The sequence below is a fragment of the Onychostruthus taczanowskii genome, unplaced genomic scaffold (assembly GCF_017590055.1).
Source record: "Onychostruthus taczanowskii isolate IOZ18803 unplaced genomic scaffold, ASM1759005v1 scaffold35, whole genome shotgun sequence".
NCBI classification, from domain to species: Eukaryota; Metazoa; Chordata; class Aves; order Passeriformes; family Passeridae; genus Onychostruthus; species Onychostruthus taczanowskii.
This window is the reverse complement of record NW_024500905.1, coordinates 4,073,963-4,093,696: the sequence shown is the minus strand read 5'-3', so window position 1 is coordinate 4,093,696 and position 19,734 is coordinate 4,073,963. Positions and strand designations below refer to the sequence as shown.

At 37.7% G+C, this 19,734-nt stretch overlaps 1 protein-coding gene across 1 annotated transcript in view; it reads right to left on the bottom strand.

Annotated features, from left to right (window-relative positions):
- GRIP1 (glutamate receptor interacting protein 1) overlaps positions 1-19,734 on the bottom strand; it is a 209,007-nt gene that overhangs the window by 67,270 nt on the left and 122,003 nt on the right. Inside the window, exons 3-7 of the mRNA XM_041411206.1 lie at positions 8,561-8,696; positions 7,485-7,630; positions 4,580-4,663; positions 3,659-3,734; positions 2,186-2,331 (exon numbers count right to left, since the gene is read on the bottom strand). Coding sequence (XP_041267140.1) covers positions 2,186-2,331; positions 3,659-3,734; positions 4,580-4,663; positions 7,485-7,630; positions 8,561-8,696 — 588 coding nt within the window. The remainder of the gene's footprint in view (positions 1-2,185; positions 2,332-3,658; positions 3,735-4,579; positions 4,664-7,484; positions 7,631-8,560; positions 8,697-19,734) is intronic.

The following is a 19,734-nucleotide window of genomic DNA, read 5'->3' as shown; positions in this document are numbered from 1 at the left end:
GGATTGTTTCTGCCCCCTTCAAGCAGGCTAACCTACTAACAGATTTTCAAGCTTCAGTTATTGGTAAGTCACCTTACCCAATACTCTTCCTTTGTTTTAGCCTATTTTCAAATTCTCATCAACCCTTAGACACAGTTTATGGGTAGCATAAGAGTTGAGAAAAAAGAGTAACATTTCTGTAATTTTAAAATTTCTCTTCACGACTCACATTCTCTCTTTCATGTGACTCCCAACTCTGACTTTCCTGCTCTTGAGCAGAACTAAAAGAAGATTCAAATCAGAAAAGGTTTCCTGGGCCAGGATTCAATGGATTAGGATGAATGATTTTCAGCCTTTGCACCATGGTCATAAAATAACTGCACAAGAGAGCTTCCCAACAAAATCTTTTGTTCCCACCACTGCTAAAATACTATGCAGGGCACGCAAATTGGAAAAAAGTCAAAACCTACTGGGGGCTAGGTAATATCACAATGCATTAGAAAGACAGTCTACTGGTTCCCTCCTTATTTCTTCTTGCAGATTCTGCTGGACCACCATTCCAAACATTTCCCAGTGTTTTTCCTTTTCCTTCCTTCCTTATGACTCCACAAGTCTCAGGTTCTTCTACCTCCTTTAATTCCGTTGGATAACATATTCATTGCCAGGAAGGCAAGAATGGTAAATCCAGATTTGGTGCTGAGAACAAAAAGTTTATTCAGAGAGCAAATGACACAAAGAGACTAATTGCTAGATGCTGCCTATAGAGTTACAAGCCTGAAATTACCACCTAAGTTCTGTATCCTCCTGAACTGAGCTTTATCCAGATAGTACTGAAAAGACGGTTCCTGCCTTGAACAAGCTGCAATTTAGGACACAACAGAGTATTTCATCATGTGGTCTCCTCCTTAGAGAAACCTTCAAAGATTTCCAAATATCCTCAGTGAAATGGAGGCTTATTCTCCCCCTGGGGTATACAAGGAAAATGGGGATGGGAGTTTTCTCTGAAATGAAAGTTTGCTGGGAACTTTGTCTACAGCCAGGGGTTCATTTCAGAAAAAGTGGAGTAGAAAGAATATTGATTTAACTGTGATGATAGACAGGGTTTGGTCATCCATCGTCTTTTGAAGAAAAAGAAGAAACAAATGAAAATACCTGAATTCTAGTTCTCAGAAGCTAGAGCTCATCTGAGCTGTCTCCACCTTTCTGGACAAGAATCTGTACAACTGTCCATCAGGCCTGCCAGACACTACACAAACCTGCCACTTCAATTCTTGACAGTTAAGTAAACAGAGACATATATTGTAACAAAAAAAGAGAAATCTGTGTCTCAGAGAAGAATAAAGAGGGCTGTTCCAGAATAAGCAAATATCTGACATTATTCTTTTCAGTATTAATCTTTTCCAAGGCTTTGAAGTTCAACAGTGCTATTTCACAAATCCCTAGGAGGCTGCTTTACTGCTAGGCTAGAAACCTGACTGTGGAACTGAGCAGAAAAAGAAGTGAAAAATCCCCAAACAGACAAGAAATATTTCAGTCTGACTGGTGAGTATTTCTGTTTCTTGCTGCTATGAATTTTCTGTATCTTGAAAAAATTGAGGGAACATGACAATTTCCAAAACAAATGGAAACAAATAAATTCCAAATCTCTTATTAAAAATCATCTGGTCTACTTGAATTCACAAAAAAACCTCCCATATTTTCAGTGAGTTCAATCAAAGTTTGTATAATATGTAAGCTCATTTTTCAAGCCATTTGCCACCTCTGTATTCTTAACAAAATTTCTCTCCCCTATTCTTTTCTCTGTGGCAGTCTTGTGACTTTTTAATTATGTCTTGTCCAACTAACAGCTCTAGCAAAAGGCAAAAGAATTCTTGTTAGATCAAGTATTCCCCTCCTTCATGTGACAGAAATGCTTACACTTCATTAACCTTTATTATAAACTAGTCACTGGAAAAGTTACGTTGCTAGAATCCACACTATGGTTTCAGCCTACAAACCACGGAATTGTCAGAATGCTAAATTACAGTAAAATACTGCTCACCTCCTTATGAACCCAGAATTAATGATACAATGCAGAAGGGAATAGCAGTGCTACCAGGAGCATAACAGGTCACAATCACTTCTAAAATAGCTCATGGAGAACAGGCAGCAAAATATCACAGATGGCTCCCAGTGTTACAGCCCCACTTCCTATCCCACGACCTACCCATCACTGAGACATCGTATTCCACCAGCAGAGTCGCCTCCTGCCCGCACTGCTTCAGAATACTCATGGCTTCAGCATGGGTTGTTCCCAACAGTCGGATCCCATCAACACTCAGCAGCCTGTCCCCAGGTTTGATTGTGCCCTCTCTGAAGGGAGAATAAAGGAGTGATCTTTGTTAGTGTAAGACAAATTGATTTGGAGATAATACCATTTTTATGCGAAGCGATTCTCTCGCACCCTCCCTGACATCCATCCCTCTTGCACTTAACATTTACTTTGACAGCGAGAATGATCAGAGGGCACAGTGGAAAGGAAATTGCTTTAATTGGAAAGTCAGTGACTGGAAAACAGCTTACCACACAGTGAAATAATCAAGTCATGTTAAATTGCACCCAAGTATAGCTTCTGCTCAACATATGCTTTCTTTCTACCTTGTCCACACAACTCTGTTTTCATACACACATAAACACATCCTTCTCCAATATTTTCTTAAAAATAAACACGAAGTGCAAACACATGGGTGCTGAAACAGATTGCAAAATATGAATGCCCATTTATTGATTTTCTTTAAAAATATCTTTTACTTGCATAATTCTGTTTTTCATTTCTTCCTACCTAGAAGTGATTCAGCTCTAAATCTAAAATGCTGTCTCCTAGGCATATCTCACAACCTATTAAGAATTATAACAGAAAATTAAATACTAACACTGTCAGCGTAAGAATTATGGAGAAAAACAAGGAAACCAGGGAATGAGGGAGACAAAAAAGTGTGGGAACAAAAGAAACGCTCTCTTGAAATATTTTCTTCTCAGTTTCCAAGGTCAAATATGTCAGCATAGGCTACAGATATCAATCTGTTTTAAAGAAACTGCCCTTTGAGTTTCTTTAATGGTTTAAGGACACAAATGCCATTTTTGAAAATACAGCTTGTACATAAAAATAAAGTGAATATTCTTACTATATATATATATGGTATTATATACAAATATGGCCAAAACATAAATCTGTATCCAGAAGTTTTCTAGGTAAAGCTATGTGTGACCTCACATGCAGATATGTACAAACATCTTAACAGAATAACAAACCACTCAAACTGGTCACAGTATTATTCTGAACCACAAGATAAAAAGATTGTGGTGTTAGAGTATAAAAAGCATACTTAAGAGCTACATCAGTTGTCTGAAGAATGCAAAAAAATGTGCCCTGACCTATTTCAGGAATTTATTCTAATTATTTTGGGTGCAAGATTCTAAATTAAAGTTCGCACACACAATAACGTGCTGAGCCTCTGTGGTTGCCCATTACTATTGCTGCAGTTGTTATTATTTCTATTACAATTAAAGGCAAACCCATGAATTTCAAAGGACTATATTTAAATGCATCTATTTCACTCAAAATCTTAACTTCTGTCCCGAATAATTCACATTTCTCCATTTCTCTTTCACATGAACTCCAGAGAAAGATGAATTGTACCTGTCAGCAGGCCCTCCAGGTCTGACACATGTTATTACTACAGGACGAGATTTATTTCTGTCATCGTGTGCTCCACCTAGAAAGGAAAAAGTCAAAGAAAGTATGCCTTCATTTTATGCTTTTTATGAAAACTCATTTCCAAAAGGCAAGCCTACATCTTGCAGCATGCACCTTCACAGATGGGCTAAAAAAATTAAAAAATGGCCAAGCGATTAATATGACCCTCCACTGAATTCTACCTAAATAAAATCAACTTATTCTATGTATAGATGAGTCTTTAAAAACATTTCTATGGAGGGATTCATACTAAATGAGTATTTTTTCCTTAGAACCTTCACTCTGAAAATGTGATCTAAGTGTGAACACATTGTTCTGCAATGTTTGCAGCACAGAGAACAAAAATCTGTACTTTATGCATACTCAGAATAATGAGTGACCACTAATAATTTATGTATTAAATAAAAAAAAACACATCTTCCCTGAAGAAAATAATAATTCATTATGCGGGTATTGTAATTAACAGCTGCATCTTTTCTTCTGTTTCCCAAGTCAGTGATATTTCAATTGTTCAATTCAGACTACCAGCAGTATTAACCAAATTTCACGCCTAATATATACAAGTACTACATGTAAATCTTTTTTTTAACAACTATGATCTTCCTGGTGATTTCAGTGGTAACAGAATCTGGTGTTATGTGACCAGAGTTTGTAACTTTTTTTGACATAGTTGACTACTTAAAATTCTTCCATAAACAAAAATTAGAGCACTCCATAAAAGCAGCATATGAGAGTATGGAAAATGTAATATATTGATTTTTACAAACTGTAAGCCATACATCTTGCCATATTTCTTTGTGCTTCAAAAACTTACCACTTTTTTTTAACAAGAAAATACAGAGCTCAAACTCAGCAATAACTCACCTCTTATTACAAATCCAAAAGTGTTCCCTTCTTTATGTAAAGTAACTTCCACAGTTCTAAAGATGAGACCTGATCCTTGTACAGCTAAAAGAAAAAGAATCAAAACCTTAATAGCTATTATTTTTCTAATTATATACACAGATTTACACCTTTTCTAATTTAAGATGGATATTGAGTCATGCAACTGGAAAGTCTCAATTACAAAACAGACAGACTGAAGACCTGTAATTAAATAGAACTCATCCCCTGTTTCAGAGGATTTTGGGCTAGATATTTTGCAAACTGACAATGGTTTGGAAAAAAGACACAGATGCATATAACAGTTGAGAGATTTTTATGGCATAATTATGGCATAATTTTGCTTTTGTTATAGTTACAGAAGAGTGCTAGAAAACATGGAAATTAGAAAACATGGAAATACACAGTGAGACAAAAATGACATGAAATTCTTAAGAGTACCTATTGAGCTTCTTGTTTAGCTATGAACACAATTGCTTTTGTCACTTAGAGAGAAGACAATCAAGATTTTTGGGGTGTTTCTCTGACCTTAGGTTACTAGATTACAATGCATAATACATTTTGTTATCACAAGGACCTTTTTTTCTTTTTCAAAATGTAGCATGCTCCCTTATAATTGGTGAGTTAGTAAAAACATTCTTTGGCTTGTAGTTGAGTCAGTATTTTCTCTGGAAGTACTAAAGAACTGGTGTACAGCTGGACTAGGAGGCGAGAAGCCTAATGGACAGACCAATGCATTTGGGTGTGATAATTCACTTCACAGAATTTGAAACCACTGCTGTTAAGAGACCAGCAGACAGTTTGCTATTAGCTTTTACAGGAAAAACTTTGGCACGGTCTAAGAACTCCATTTTCCAATGGGAAAAGGACTCTGTGCAAAATCACATGCACTCACACTTTCCACCTTCCACTCAAGTACTGCAAACAGTACAAACACACATCAAATTTAAAAAAAATCAAAACCAAACCAACCCAGCTCTAAAAAATACATATTTGTGAGCAGCAGAACTAATGAAAACTTGTGTCATTCAATGCTCCTGCCTGCAATAACCAGAGTTTCCCTGTCAGGATACCCTGAGGGGGCAAGGGATGTCACAGGCTACCCTGTGTGTGCTGCCCATAATGAAAGGCACCAGGAAGAGCAGAGGGCCCTCAGCGCCCTCTGCCCCTCTCTGTCTCTCTCAGGACTCCCCTGCTCCCAACTCACTCAGGTATTAATTTCCAGGAGAGGTACTGTATGTAATGTACCTTCTGGGGAGTTTTTCAGTCCTTATTAAAAAAGTTACTGCAGGGAACCAGGAGAACCATCCAGTGAAATTACATACATCTCATTTTCTTAGGGAAACAGGTGAAACATGGCTGTCCAGAGCACTGCTCTGTGCTGTAGTAATTCCTGGTACAGCTTGAAGATCGTGACAGTGTTACTGAGTCCATGTGGTTTTCTTTTCAATTAGAAACGTTTTACTGACTAAAAATGGACCATGAGGAGAAGACAACTTCTGCCTTCATTCCTATTGACAGAAAGTGACCTTGCACGTAGCTCATGAGGAATCCGCACTTCCCCATTTGTTTGGTGTGGCCATTTGTGTAACTTCCACAGGGGAGAGGTGAAACCCACAGTTCAGCAGTGAGCAATGGCAGCTGCCTCCTTCCACTTGGGGACAGCCACTCAGGTGCCTGTCCTTGCACCCCAGCCTCAGCCTGCTCTGGGAAAAAAAACTCCTTAACCCTTGCCAGTCGGGAAAGGCAGACACGGGACAGGCTCTGCTCACCTTCCAGTTTTAAACACTGAGGTGGCTCCTGCTGAAAACAGCAGCTGGATGCTCCTGCTGCGAACACTTCAGAAATGGAAGGAAGCACTAGGGAGTGGGATTACCAGAGCTCAGCCAAATTTAATCCATCATTATTAAAAGACTGACATTTTTTGGCTCTGAAACTATGACAGTCCTCCCTCTAAGGGAGCAAGCATGGGAACAACAGTAGAATTTCATTATGCATGGGGCTGGGAAGGAAGTGCCAGGACTTCTCCACATGACTTACTGGAAAACTTACATGTTTAACAAAAGCAGCTTGCTTACTAGTAGTTCATGGAAACAACTAGACTGCTAATTATCTCCAACTTTATTATCTATTCTTGTATGAAGAGGCTGGAAATTACAAGGACTTAAAGAAAAAGTTACAAATGCTGCTGTAATTTAGCATCTCAAAATCCGGCCTCAGTGAACAAGAGTGGCACATATGCAAAAAGAGGATGAAAACCAAAGAAAGCCCAGTTGAATAAATGCAAAACAAATAATACTGGTGAAACAACTACATCTGCAGTGAAGTAACTCTGAACTCAGCTGATTAATTCAGATACTGTGCTTCAGAACATGAAGTTCCCTCTCCACAGGCAAACACTAACAGAGTTTGTGTTTAACTCAACAGAGGACATGCAAAATTATTCCATGTGCTTGTCAAGAGGTCCTAAAAAACCCCAAATACATAACTAGACTAACCCTCCAGCTGCTAGAAAGCAGTGGGGAAGTTCATCAGCTTCGGAGCAAAAATCCCCAAACAAAAGCCAACCAACCAACCAACCAAAAACCAACCAAAAACCAACCCTCATCCCCAGAAGATCAAAAACCAACAAAAAGCAGAGATTGGTAACTCTGCTCTGTTGTTGGCAGGATTTCTGCTTCTAAAATATGTGAGAGCATCCCTCTGTACTGCCAGTTCTTTTGTACTGCTTCAATGCTCTGTTATAAGCCACAGGAAAAAATAGAATTAAGAAAAGAAAATTAAAAAACAACCACTACTAAAATGACTACTACCAACCATGTCCATCTTACTGTTGACTACATCTGCTATTCCAAATAGGCTCTCAGTTTTCTCTGCAAATACTTACAGACTGGAGGCAGCTCATATTCCACCTCTAACACAACCCTTTCACCAACATTCTTGAGCAGGCTGATGATCTCATCATGGCGAAATTTGGTCAGGTTGATTCCATTCACAGATTTGATGTAGTCCCCTACATCCAGCTGGTCACTCCTAGGGAAAAGTGCATATTCCTTTTGTGAAAGACAAATCTGATCAACCAAACTAAATCCCTTAAATTACTGTTTCGTGACTGTAAGAATTTTTTTCTATGAATCTAGATTAAAACGAGTTGATTTTTCTAACAGAAAGTGGCATTTTAAGATGTTAATCTACTCTAGTTTCTTAAATATTAAAAGAACATTGTTGCATTATTCACTCCTAAGGTACAAAACCATCTGTACAATAAAGGAGTTGGATGATTTGACTGGTTTGGGCATAGGATCTGGGAAGTCATCTTCTTCATGTTCCCATCCCTGTCTCTCTCTTTGGGAAATGTCCATAAACAATTTTGTTTTGGACACTGGTTGCCTTCACAGCTAACATCATATGCCAGGGCCAAAAGCATATGTTCTACTTAGTTACTTGGGATGATTTAGTTCAACCCTGATCTTTTCACTTGTCTCACTCATGATTAAAAGCGTTTGTCTTTCCACTGTAGCAGTAAGCAAGGTACCTATCACTTTCGAGTCTTTTTAATCTCAAAGCTATCTAATGAAGAATTAAAAAAAGAATAAAATTATGGCAGCACTATCATTCTTTTTATCCATTTTGGTTTTTTTCCCCTAGTATGTTATGCTACTCCTCTCAAATTTTTGTCCAAAGGCAAAAAAACCCAAGAAATAAAACATACATAATTTAGAAGAAATAACATGAGTCTTATGACAACTTTCAAAGATTTCATTGGTATTTCCAGTTTTTATCAAAGTAGCCTTGAGCAAAAAGAAGCACTAGCTGCTGCCATTTTCCTCTGAGGTTCTCTAGTGATGGGCTGCCATTATAGATGCATCAGTCACATATTTTTTAGGTGACCTTTCTGATGCAGTATGTATTTGTGAAGCAATCACATATTATAATGCATTTTGTAGCTGGAGATGTGGTTACCTAGCAGCAATTCCTCCTTGACGAAGGTTAGATACTCTTGGTTTCCCATCCTTGTCGATACCACCCGATACTGTGAGCCCTAGGGTGGTGCCTTCTTTTTTCATTAATTCAACTATTGTTGAGCCCTTGAATTCCTCTGTTGAAAGAAAATTATTCACATTATTAAAATTTAAGTAGTAACACAGATGTTGCCTTTCTAGTATGTCACCTTCTTCCCAAGAAAATCATTCTGTGTTAGTGAGAAATAACATGTACATCTGGAGATTTTTTATGTTACAATTTACAAGTTCTGTCCACAAGGCTCTGCATATAGATAAATCTTGAGCCATATGTTCTGTAAAAGGTTATTAAAAAAGACACCAGCGTGCTAGTATACTATACAGAGCCCACAAATGTGAAGTCTGGGAACACTTATAACTAAAGATAGTTGTTTCACATTTTAAAAAAGCTATATTTTCTCATTTTCTGCTCTCTACCTCTGACCTCTGTGCTTTATAATGCACTTCAACTGATTATATAGAAGAGTAAACCACACAATGATGTAACAGAACTATAATTTTAGGTTCAGACTCACTTTGAGACCTGTGTCAGTGTTAATAGAACAATTGAATATAGCAAGAATCCAGACAGAGATACATCAGATCTTAACAGTTTTATTCCTTATTTTTACATAAATACAGCTCCACTGTAACTCTCTGCAATTTCTGCAGAACAGGTATAAAGTCAGTGAAGGGCTTTCATAGTGATTAAGTGTATATAAAATTTCCCTCACATGCTAAAACACCTTCTTCTGCAGTTTCTTCATTCTTGGAAAATGATAAGTTAATTCCACAGACAACAAAGGCAGGCCACATGCAGCAAAAAGCCTCAAACTTTCAAAGAGGTGTTCTTATTGCACATGGGTGGACAAGGTAACCTACATATGCAGTTTCAACAGGACTGCAACTCTAGAAAGACACATGTCCACTGTTTGCAGTCAGGGAAGACCTAGTAAAACCACCAGCTGCCCAGATATTCTGGAAAAATACATGAAATCCTAAAGAACCTGGAAAAATCCTGAAAGCATCATCCATCTCAGGATCCTCCTTTTCTGTACTAATACACAGCTTTAGGTGAATTGATCAGATACAAACATCATATATTCACTGTAAACAAACAGTATGTCTGCACTGCATCAGCAAGTTTGCTGTCGCAGCATAAGATTTAAAGAGGAAAAGTCTCCCCAAAACCAGGCAAGGTCCTTGTATATATTCAAATGTTCACCACTAATTGTAGAAGTAGCACTATATAAATAGGAACAAGGCTCTGTCAAGATTATTCCACATGACTGAGGAGATGACATAACACATTTTCACTTTATGACAAGGAACTGCTGTCCTGAACAAGAATTGCCAAACCACCACCATTATCTCTGTATTTGAGGAAATGGTGACAGATAGAGGAAATAATTCAGAAGAGACTCCAGTCCTGGTGCATAGGCTTGTAATCCTTGGAAGTACTTCTAATAGGATTAGCTGCTGAATCTTTTTCTGATGTGGCATCAGCCTGTGCTCCTGATCATTTCTAGGTGTCTGACAGGCTCTTCTACCTATTCCAGCCAATGATGACCTCACTTCAGTTATTCAGCATGACTTACATGCTTGGACAAGAATTCCTCTATGCTTATAAAGCTTCTACTACCAAAAAATTCTGCAATGTATTCAGCAACACAGGTTGTCAGAAGCAGACAGCAGCATAGCTAACCAGTGCATTCTCCAACTTGGCTAGCACCAAACCACCATCTGGTACCATCTGGAAGCTGTTGAGCTCCCATAATGTTTGCACACATCTGGCCTTTTTGACAGCTCAGAAAGACCAGATGTGATTACCTGCTTCTGAACATGCAGACATGTTGCATAGCTGTAGAGATGCTATGGACCAAAATGCTGCTTTCAGTTTTAGAAAAACCTGTAAGTATTCATAATGAATACAAGAGTTAGTCACAGTACTTATTGCAGCTGAAGATAATGTACATTGGCGCCCACCATGCAACCTCAGGTGTTCTGCCAGTGTGTGACACATGTTTATTCAGGGTTTACTCAACCACAAGATCTGGAGTCCAAAGGAAAATTCCCCTCCTCTCCCATCTCCCAGACTGAATTCTTCCTTTTAATTCTCAGTAGTACAATCTGGCTTTTAGTAACCAACTAAGGTTTGGTTTTTTTTAACAAATACTTTGCCATAATGTGTACACAACACATGAACAATGCACTGCACTGCAATGCAATACCTAATCTTTTGCCATAGCACAATACTGTCACGTGTTTTACACATGTTCTGAGTTTGCAATCCAAGGCTAGGCAATACTCTGCTGCCCAAAGTACACGTGGAACAGAAGATCCAAGCAGTATTTTAAGCAGACTAACAATTATACAATTCCCTTCAACTACTGGCATGGAAAGTGATGACCAGGCTTGTTCCTCCTCACCCTCTATTATGACAAATTTCTGTTTACTTCTGCCAACAGAACAGTGACTTCTAGGCACTCTTCCTTGGTAGGCAGGAGGGAAAGATGCACCAGCTCTGTAAGGGAGGAGTGGTGTGAAGTGCTCATTGCACACTGACAAATAAGGTCATCCAGGCGTGCACACTAGTTTCATTAGGTTTGCTGCTCTGAAGGATTCTGTAGCTTTTGTTGTACATAATCATATCAGGAAGAAATTAAACTACCTAAGCTGGTTTTGCTTGTAAGAGTCGGTTATCCCTGCAAGTGCTCTGAACCAGGCCCATTTGATACCCTCATCATTCTGTTTTTCATCTTCACTTTCTTAAATCGCACATGATTACTGTCCTTATAATGCCATATATGACATGCTTACTCATCTGCATTGCTTTGGCATTATTATTAGAGACTAATCCACTGTAGTATTATTGAAATGCTTAATATCGGAACAACCCTGGGATTTCATTTCCAATCCAACATGCAACCACATCTGTACATGCTATTCCCCAACTAATGCAAGGTCAGTCTCTGTTTCCTAGTTAAGACAATGCTATGTTACAATTGGAGGGTAAAAAATCAAACTACTTCATGTATCACCTCACTCATAATTCATTACTTATGCCAACCAGCAAGCTCCTAATTAGTTAGAAGTCTCTGGAGTCTGTTCTTTCCTACATGAACTCCCACACGGGTAATAATATTAGCATAGTCGGCATCTGAAGGGAAAGCACAGAATTTATTTCCAGACTTCTTATGAATTCACGCTTGGACTTGCTTTCCCTCAGCCTATGGAGGGAAGGGTCTTGGGACTGCCTCAGGACTTCCATTGCTGTTGCAAGGACAACCCCAGGTACATGTCTGTCCATGCTGCACCAGCCACTCTACAGCTTTCTTGGCATCACCCACCTCCGGAATGGGGCTCAGGAATCCCGGTGAATCATGGAGATGGCTTGGCAAGGGGAGCACAAATATGCACACAAGCAGACATAAGATGAAAAAGAAAGGTTTCTGCTCCAAACAGCTTCCTTTAGATCTCCAGCTCTGTAAGCATGCACAGCTGAATTCTAAAGAAAACATTACACTGCTGCTGTTTTCTCAGCTGCCGGTCTGGATGCTTCTCTCAGGCTTGCTGTTGCAATATCCTGACTGTGTGTGCCTGACTTGCAGCTGGATCAGCTGGTGCATTAACACTGTGACCTGCCCTGCAGCCTGGAGGACCACAGGGATACTCAACATAGCACAAGACAGCTTCAAAGATAAAGCTGATGCTCAAGTTCAAGACTGGGTAAATCTTACTGTGAGAGGATGAATACATGGAACAACTTGCAGATAAGTAAAGAAACACCATGACCAATTTTTCTTCAATAATAGCAGAAACATAGTAAAGCTTCTAGTATTTTATACAGGAGCAGACTTCTTGTCCTCTTCTACTCTTTGGCGTATATAAATAGTATCTTTCAATAAATAAACAGCATGGAAAAGAAATTCTCATGAGACTTATGAACTTGGAATATATTCACTTCTTCAAAAAGAAAACAATACTAAATGACAGAAGAGATTTTTTCACAGAAAAAATATTTGAAAGCTGAGAGAACTCAGTCAAAATTATTATATTTTCTAAATTACTATAATTTTATATCTTAATGTACATATTAAAGTAAAACTCAAAAATATTTGCCTTCATTTCAGATATTGAGGCCATTCTGTGAAAATGTCATTTTAAAACCCAAAAAATGTCTAAAATCTACACAATCAGGTCAAGTACTTGCTTCTATTCTCCACCTAGTGAATAAGTTAAGTGCAGCTGGAACAGGGCATAAATGGAACTGAACATAAAAGTAAAAAAAACCCCAAACCTGCTGTTATTGACATTTTCCTAGCAAAACCATATATAATTAAAAAGTAAGTAATTGGTATGTTTGCTGAAAATATAGTGAATACTGCCCTGGAATGGTTTTTCCCTTGTATGTCAGCAGAAATTCTGCAGAGAGAACATTTTGCTTTACATCCCAGTAGGTATCTCACAGCTTAATAAGAAATCACATAAAGATAAAGTCAGTTCTTTGGGAACAGATAGCAGTTTGTTATGGTGGAGACATCACATTTACTCGGTGTTTCAAGTCCTGTGGGTATGTGTATTTCTCTTAGTGTGACAAGAAGGATGTCAAGAGATGATCAACAGTCCATTCCTTGTTGCCCTTTTCCTCACTGGCTGTCACTAACTTCTAAACCACCTAAATTTCTATCAAAAACAAAAAAACCCACATCAATTAGGAGAGCCTGAAGACATGAAGCTGGTCACAACCTGCCCTGTGGCCTCCCCTCCAGCCTGTAGAGGGACAATCCCCAAACCAGTCCTAATTCAGAAGCAAGCAACCCACAGTGGAAGACAAATTGGTACAGGGTGCAGCAGAGCACATCTACAAGGCACAACACACCGTAGTTACCAACAACACTGTAGATTTAAAAGTCTGCCAATGCAGGCTGCCTTGGGTCAGCAGCCAGGTTAATCTGCATAAATATACAGGTGAAATGTTGTACCGTTTTCAGCGAAAGCAAAGGAGATAGGCAAGGCTAAGACACTTGCAAAAAACTGTCTAAAACAGATTCAGTTTACACTGACACCTGTTCTGGTTGTGTACAAGGCATTAGATGATCTCCATTTTATCTTTTTTTTTTTTTTTTTTTCCCCCAGCTCTAAGAGCATCTACAAGATGACTTTGCCATTGCAAAAATATTACCTAAATCCAAATACCTTCCACCAGTGCTTATAGACTAGAAAAAGTCTGCCTAGCCTAGGCATGACACAGAAAAGGAAATAAGGGTATTTTATGATCCCTCACAAGCAGTGATATACAGGACATGATCACATAATTCACTGAAAATACCAGGCCTGCAGGACACAGTGGCACAGTTCACACCTGGGTTCATTGGTTGCCTGTCTAAAATGAGCTTAGCTCTTGTGCTATTTGGTTTTGGGTACATTTTTCATATTCACAAAATCCTTGGCAGCCAACACTCTCTAAATTCCAACTGAGGCATTCAACAAAGGAAGTCTTCAATTTAACCACAAATGTAAGCATTATATTTTAAATTCTGTTTCTAACTAAAATATCAGAATTTAATACAAATATCCCAAGCCTGAAAGCCAAATAACCACCAGAAAGCCAGCTGCAGACAAAAAAAAAAAAAAAAAAAAAAAAAAAAAAAAGGCTCTTAATTATTAATGAAAGAACATCACCAATTTCTTAATGGAAGAGTACTGAAAGAAATATATATGACACCATTATCAATGCACACAACAATAACTTCACTAATTACATTTTAGGAGTGAAAAATGACTGAAGTAAACCATTGTTACCTTCCCAGGGCATAACATTTGCATCCCACAGCCTACAGTGTAGCCCCAGTGCTTTTCCAGCAGCAGCACAGCCTTGCTACCAATGGCACTTGCTCAAAGAACAACATCCTGCTTGCACCTGAATCCACACCTTGAAGAAAGGAGTAGTAGACAACATTCACCAGAAAATAAAAATAAGTGTGGCATGGTATAAAATCAGTTTTCACACTAAAGAAGCTTCACACAAAAAAGACAAGAATGATCTCTGTGACGTCAAATTACAAAGTATGGCTTATATGAGGGTACAAAAAAAAAAAGCTGCTTTTAACTTAGAGGAAAAAGTGGTCCATGGCAGCAGCTGTGTAAGAAGCAGAGAGGTTCCTCCAGGCTAACTTTGGCAGATATGCAGACTAAAACAAGAAATGGATGGCCACATGTCTAGATACTTTTTCAAGCCAGACAAGTGCTGGTGAGGAAATAACAGGCTTTTTGGTCCTCTAGATAGTCCTACTTGAAAAAATTTCACACTGAGAGCATTTTCAAGCATTCTTTGTTTTGGTTTGGTTTTTTTTACCCTTGTATTTACAACTGAATTGCACAATAGTGCCAGAAAACAAAATGAGAACACATGTCGATACTCCAAATCCTCCCAAATATTCCAAGTACTATCCACCTAAAATCATTCACAATATTAATTTGACAGATATTGTGCAAAGAGATCAATGTGAGTTATCTTAATACAGATGATAGCATTTAATTCTTCTGAAAGCTGAGTCTATTAGGAATTTCTGTCAGTGAACACTTCTGAATTCTTTTCTCTGTACTTTTTTTCTTTACATCAAGGATTGGAAAAATCAGACTAATCACAATCATTCCCTATTTATAATCCCTGAGCAGAGAAATTCAACTGGAGGAAAAACTATTAAAAAAAATTATAAAACATTAAAATATTTAGCTTCAATAAATAAGAATGCTTTAATTCTTTATTACTATAGGACTATCCAGATTTAATTAAATCACAAAAACAAAACATTTTCTTGTATTATTATCTACAAAAAAAAAAAAAAAAAAAAATTATCCCTAACATGCCACCTTGCCGTAGGGGTGGAATAAAGATGCAGTGCAAACTACAACTTGCTCAGTGATGTAGTCTAGTGACAGCACATTTATTCCTTAAGCTAGCTGCGAAGTTCTAGTGTTTTCATCAATGGTTCTTTTTCAGAGAAAACCTACATGTATCTACACTATCCACTGATCACTTGAAAATCTGCAATCATCAACTTCCTTATCTTCAGATGAGGACTAGTTCCACATTGAGGCACTTGCTATGTTTCAGAAAGTTCAAGCATTTTTTTGCTTCCTCATTATCTATGATGGCAGTCAAATTCCTGAACATCTGTGGGATGCAGAGCAGCTCACTAAACTGTCAAGGTGGAGCTTTATGAAGCAAAGACATTGGAAGGTAAAAATGAGCACAGTGAAGAAGCACTTGATGGTCTCAACCTTCACCTCTTCAGCAGATATTGCAGGGCTTTCCAGAGCTCAAACTTCCATGTCTCCACACCATATCATTGTTAGCTTGGGTGTAGAATGGGTAGTAGAAGGTACTTTTGAGCTAAAGGTTATGCCCGTAGTTATCTCAAATTTATATCTCCCACGTGAAACAAGTATCCCCTTTTGAAAATTTTGCTCATGCAATAAGCAACAAAATCTTAAACTCAAGAATGGCTTGTGCCTCAGCAGTGCGACCCTGATCTCCTCTGCTTGTCTCTGTTGACAATAGTGATGAAGAAAGGATAGAGCCCCATGACATTAGTCTTTTCTACATTTCTGTCTGAAATGGATAAGGGCTTCATTAACCCTCCGTCGCTAGTAGAAACCCTACTGTGCAGAACAGCACAGAACTTAGACACTAATTTAGATTTATAAAACTTTTTCCCATAATTATGATGAATTCACCTCCAAATTCCTCTTAATTTCTTTTTAATGAGACATTAACACCAAGAAAACTCTTGATAATTTGCGCATCTTTACACTGTGTCACTACTCACAAAAACACAGCCTAATTATTGCAGTTTCTCTGTTTTCAACAGTTACCAAAATGGATCAGGCAGGATTGATTACAGGATTGATTGCATTTGTGCATTTCAAAGAAGGAAAGAACCACTGAAAACAATTCTTGCCCTCATCACCTGAGTGAGACAAGCAGAGAAACTTGATAGGTGGTATCTCCACCTACAGATTACCTTTTAGAAAGATATCCAGTGTGACTTTGAAAGTGATGAAAACTCTGCTACATGTGTAGATAATGCCTATCTGATTTAGGAGTAGACAAACCTTCAAGACAAAGATCTCATTTTAGTACCATTCTTACATTCAGGATATCCCTTCGATGCAGAACTGTGACCTGCGATCAAATAATATCTTAATCTTTTTTCTTTTTTAGATTAAGAACTGTCTGACCTGCTTAGGTTTTTGCTACTTAAGACATGGTTTGCCACAATATTTTAACATCTTGTTGCTACCAGGTAAATTTTAGCAATAGCGTCATTAAATCACATTTCTCCATTTGAGCTGTCATTTATTTTTCCTGACATACCTTGCATTGCCTCTTATGATCTATAGTTGCCATATAATGTAACATTCTAGTTAACACAAGACAATGGTTTTCCTTTTTGTGACATGAAGCTAGATCATTAGTGTCATTTGCAAAACCAAAGCAGTAAGGATAAGAAAAGGATATAGTAATGGTGTCCTCCTTTTTAGGAAAACTATCATTCATGTATTCAAACAGTGGGTAGTGAATTTTAAAGTACTTGAAACTTGGAGGAATGGGACTGCATAACTTTTTGTAGTACACAGATTAATGAACAGATATTTAAGTTTTTAGGGGTCATATGACTGTAGAACAAATACACCTGAATGACATGCATGCCCTGTCTTTCTACTTTGTAGTATTGAAGGAGACTCAGCTGACAGATGACAAAAGGGTTTATCAAAGTCTCTGTGTAGAAGATCAGGCTACCCTTGAGAAAATGAGATATGGATGAAAAAAATGAGAAATATGGGAAATGTGAATGAACGCTTCTCACACATTTTACCATTTGTCCTTTGTGCTCAGTGACCGCTGAGATCTTTATGGTTTGCTTACTCTTCACCTTTGTGGAAAACCCCAACCCAGAAATGCTGACCTCTGGAAGATGGTAGCTCAAAATCAGGCTGGATGAATGCATTTCTACAAATGGTTTAAAAAGTGATCTGTCAATGACTCATTCTTTTTGCATGCTTCAATCTAAAGTTACAAGGATGGCTTAGGCGGCAATTCAATGTGCAACCTGACAAACAGGATGCACTGTTTTTTTACTAGGTTTTTATAAGAAAAAAAATAAGTGCCTGTGTCAAAAAGATTATTAACTTACTCAATATTCAAGATGAAGAAAAAAATGCGGTTAAAGCCAGTGGAAAAAGAGGGTTAATGAACTGTAAAATAAGCTAGTGGCTTATATTAAAATATACCAAATCACAGAAATAGTTATGACTTTAGATGTCAATAAGCATTTAAGATCCACAAGAATTTACTATTCCTGTAAAGTAAGTGTGCCAACATGGGAGGAAAAAGGGGAGAAAAGAAAAGGAATAATTCAGGCATTTCTGGGGTGCTAACCTGTGTTCTGGAACAATCTAATCAATCTCTGTGCTTATTCCCTGAAGTTTAATGTATGCATAATGAACTAATGGCAAAGAGGGATGAAGACAGATGCCTTCATTTGCATGAACTAGCTTATTAGATAGTCAAGCTTGCTGAACAAATCACTGCAGTGAAACAGTAAAATACCCAGCTGCAAGAATCTACCTATGTGATTTCTTTTTTTATCTAAATTGTCACCATATCCGATTAAATTAGCACAGAAACTGAGATGGCATCATATTAGCACATAGTGACATTGCACACACTATCCTGTGAGACGAGGAACATCTCACATTCTTCAGGTCACTTCAGGAAGGTGTTTGCAGGTTTTTGTAAAAATCTAAATGTAACATCAACGTAAGAGGTTATATTATCCCAGAGCTGCCTCATTATTATGTATAGGAAAAAGACTTTCCTCTGTCAAACTTCAAAACATGATGTAAGTTTCACAGGAAAGTTTTTTGGTTTTTCTTTCAACGCTTATTCTCCAGAAACTTTGGGTGAAAAGGAACAAAGGTTACACTTACCTTCCTCTCCAAAAACATGAAGACCTGCTAACTGTAATTTCTGGTTCACCTCTACTTCAAAAACACTGTCTGTTGGGTCTATTGCTACGTCCTTCTCTTCTTTCAGTGACCAAGAGGTTAAAACAGACAGGAAAATATTTATATGGATTGAAGAAATAGCTAAAATCTTCAAATAGACTGAAACAGACAAAGATTCAGCTAAATAGTACTGCCTGTAGGCTTTAACGACATCTTTCATTCCAAGCAAAGTGCAATGTACAGAATCTCAACTAGGATGCAAATGAGGAAACTGCTAACACAACTCAAAGCATGCTTGTTGAAAATACTTATTTTAAAGTGAGATTGCCTGTGAAAAAGAGCTGACTCTTAATAAAGGCTGTGCTTAAACAGAAGAAAACTGAGCATGAGAGCACTTCTTCAGGTTGCTGACTCCACGCAAACAATTCACAAGATGTGTTTGTCTCTGGTTTTTTTTTTCTCCTTTGCTTTTAAAGGATATACTGGCAGCATTTTAAAAGAAAATATTTAAATTCTAAATTATTTTAAATTTACAAAAATCCCTTAAGGAACTTAGCAGGCCTTTCTCAATACAAAGGCTTCAGCACAGAGATCTTCCACTATCATTGAGCGTAAAATTTGCTAATCAGACCTAGACAAAAAGTTATGGAATTTTTACATTTCATATGGTTCCAGGTTGGTATAAAACTTTGCTAAGTTAGACAAACAAGTGCAGTCTGAAATTTTTTTCCTCTCCACATAAATCAATATGGGGTGTTTTTGAAATAAACAAACTTCTGCTCCCTGTGGTCTTACAAAATGTCTGTAAGATAGTCTTCGCTCCAGTTTTTTCTTTCCCTTCTTGATTTACCAAAGGTTGCAACAGGTCGGTTGTAATATTTTCCTTAGTGAAGACCCAGAGCTTATGATGGAGACAGAGATAATCAGCTTAAGGTTAGCTGCTACAATCTCATAAGACTGTTTGGTATGGATTTGAGTTTATAATGCTTAATTTTAAGTATATATGCATTAGAAAAAAGATGATGCCCTGATATCTTCTGATTCCCATGTTTTGACTACTGGTCAATGATAATTTTATAGGGTAGTAGATATATTAAAATTTGCAGTGGATCAGCAAAT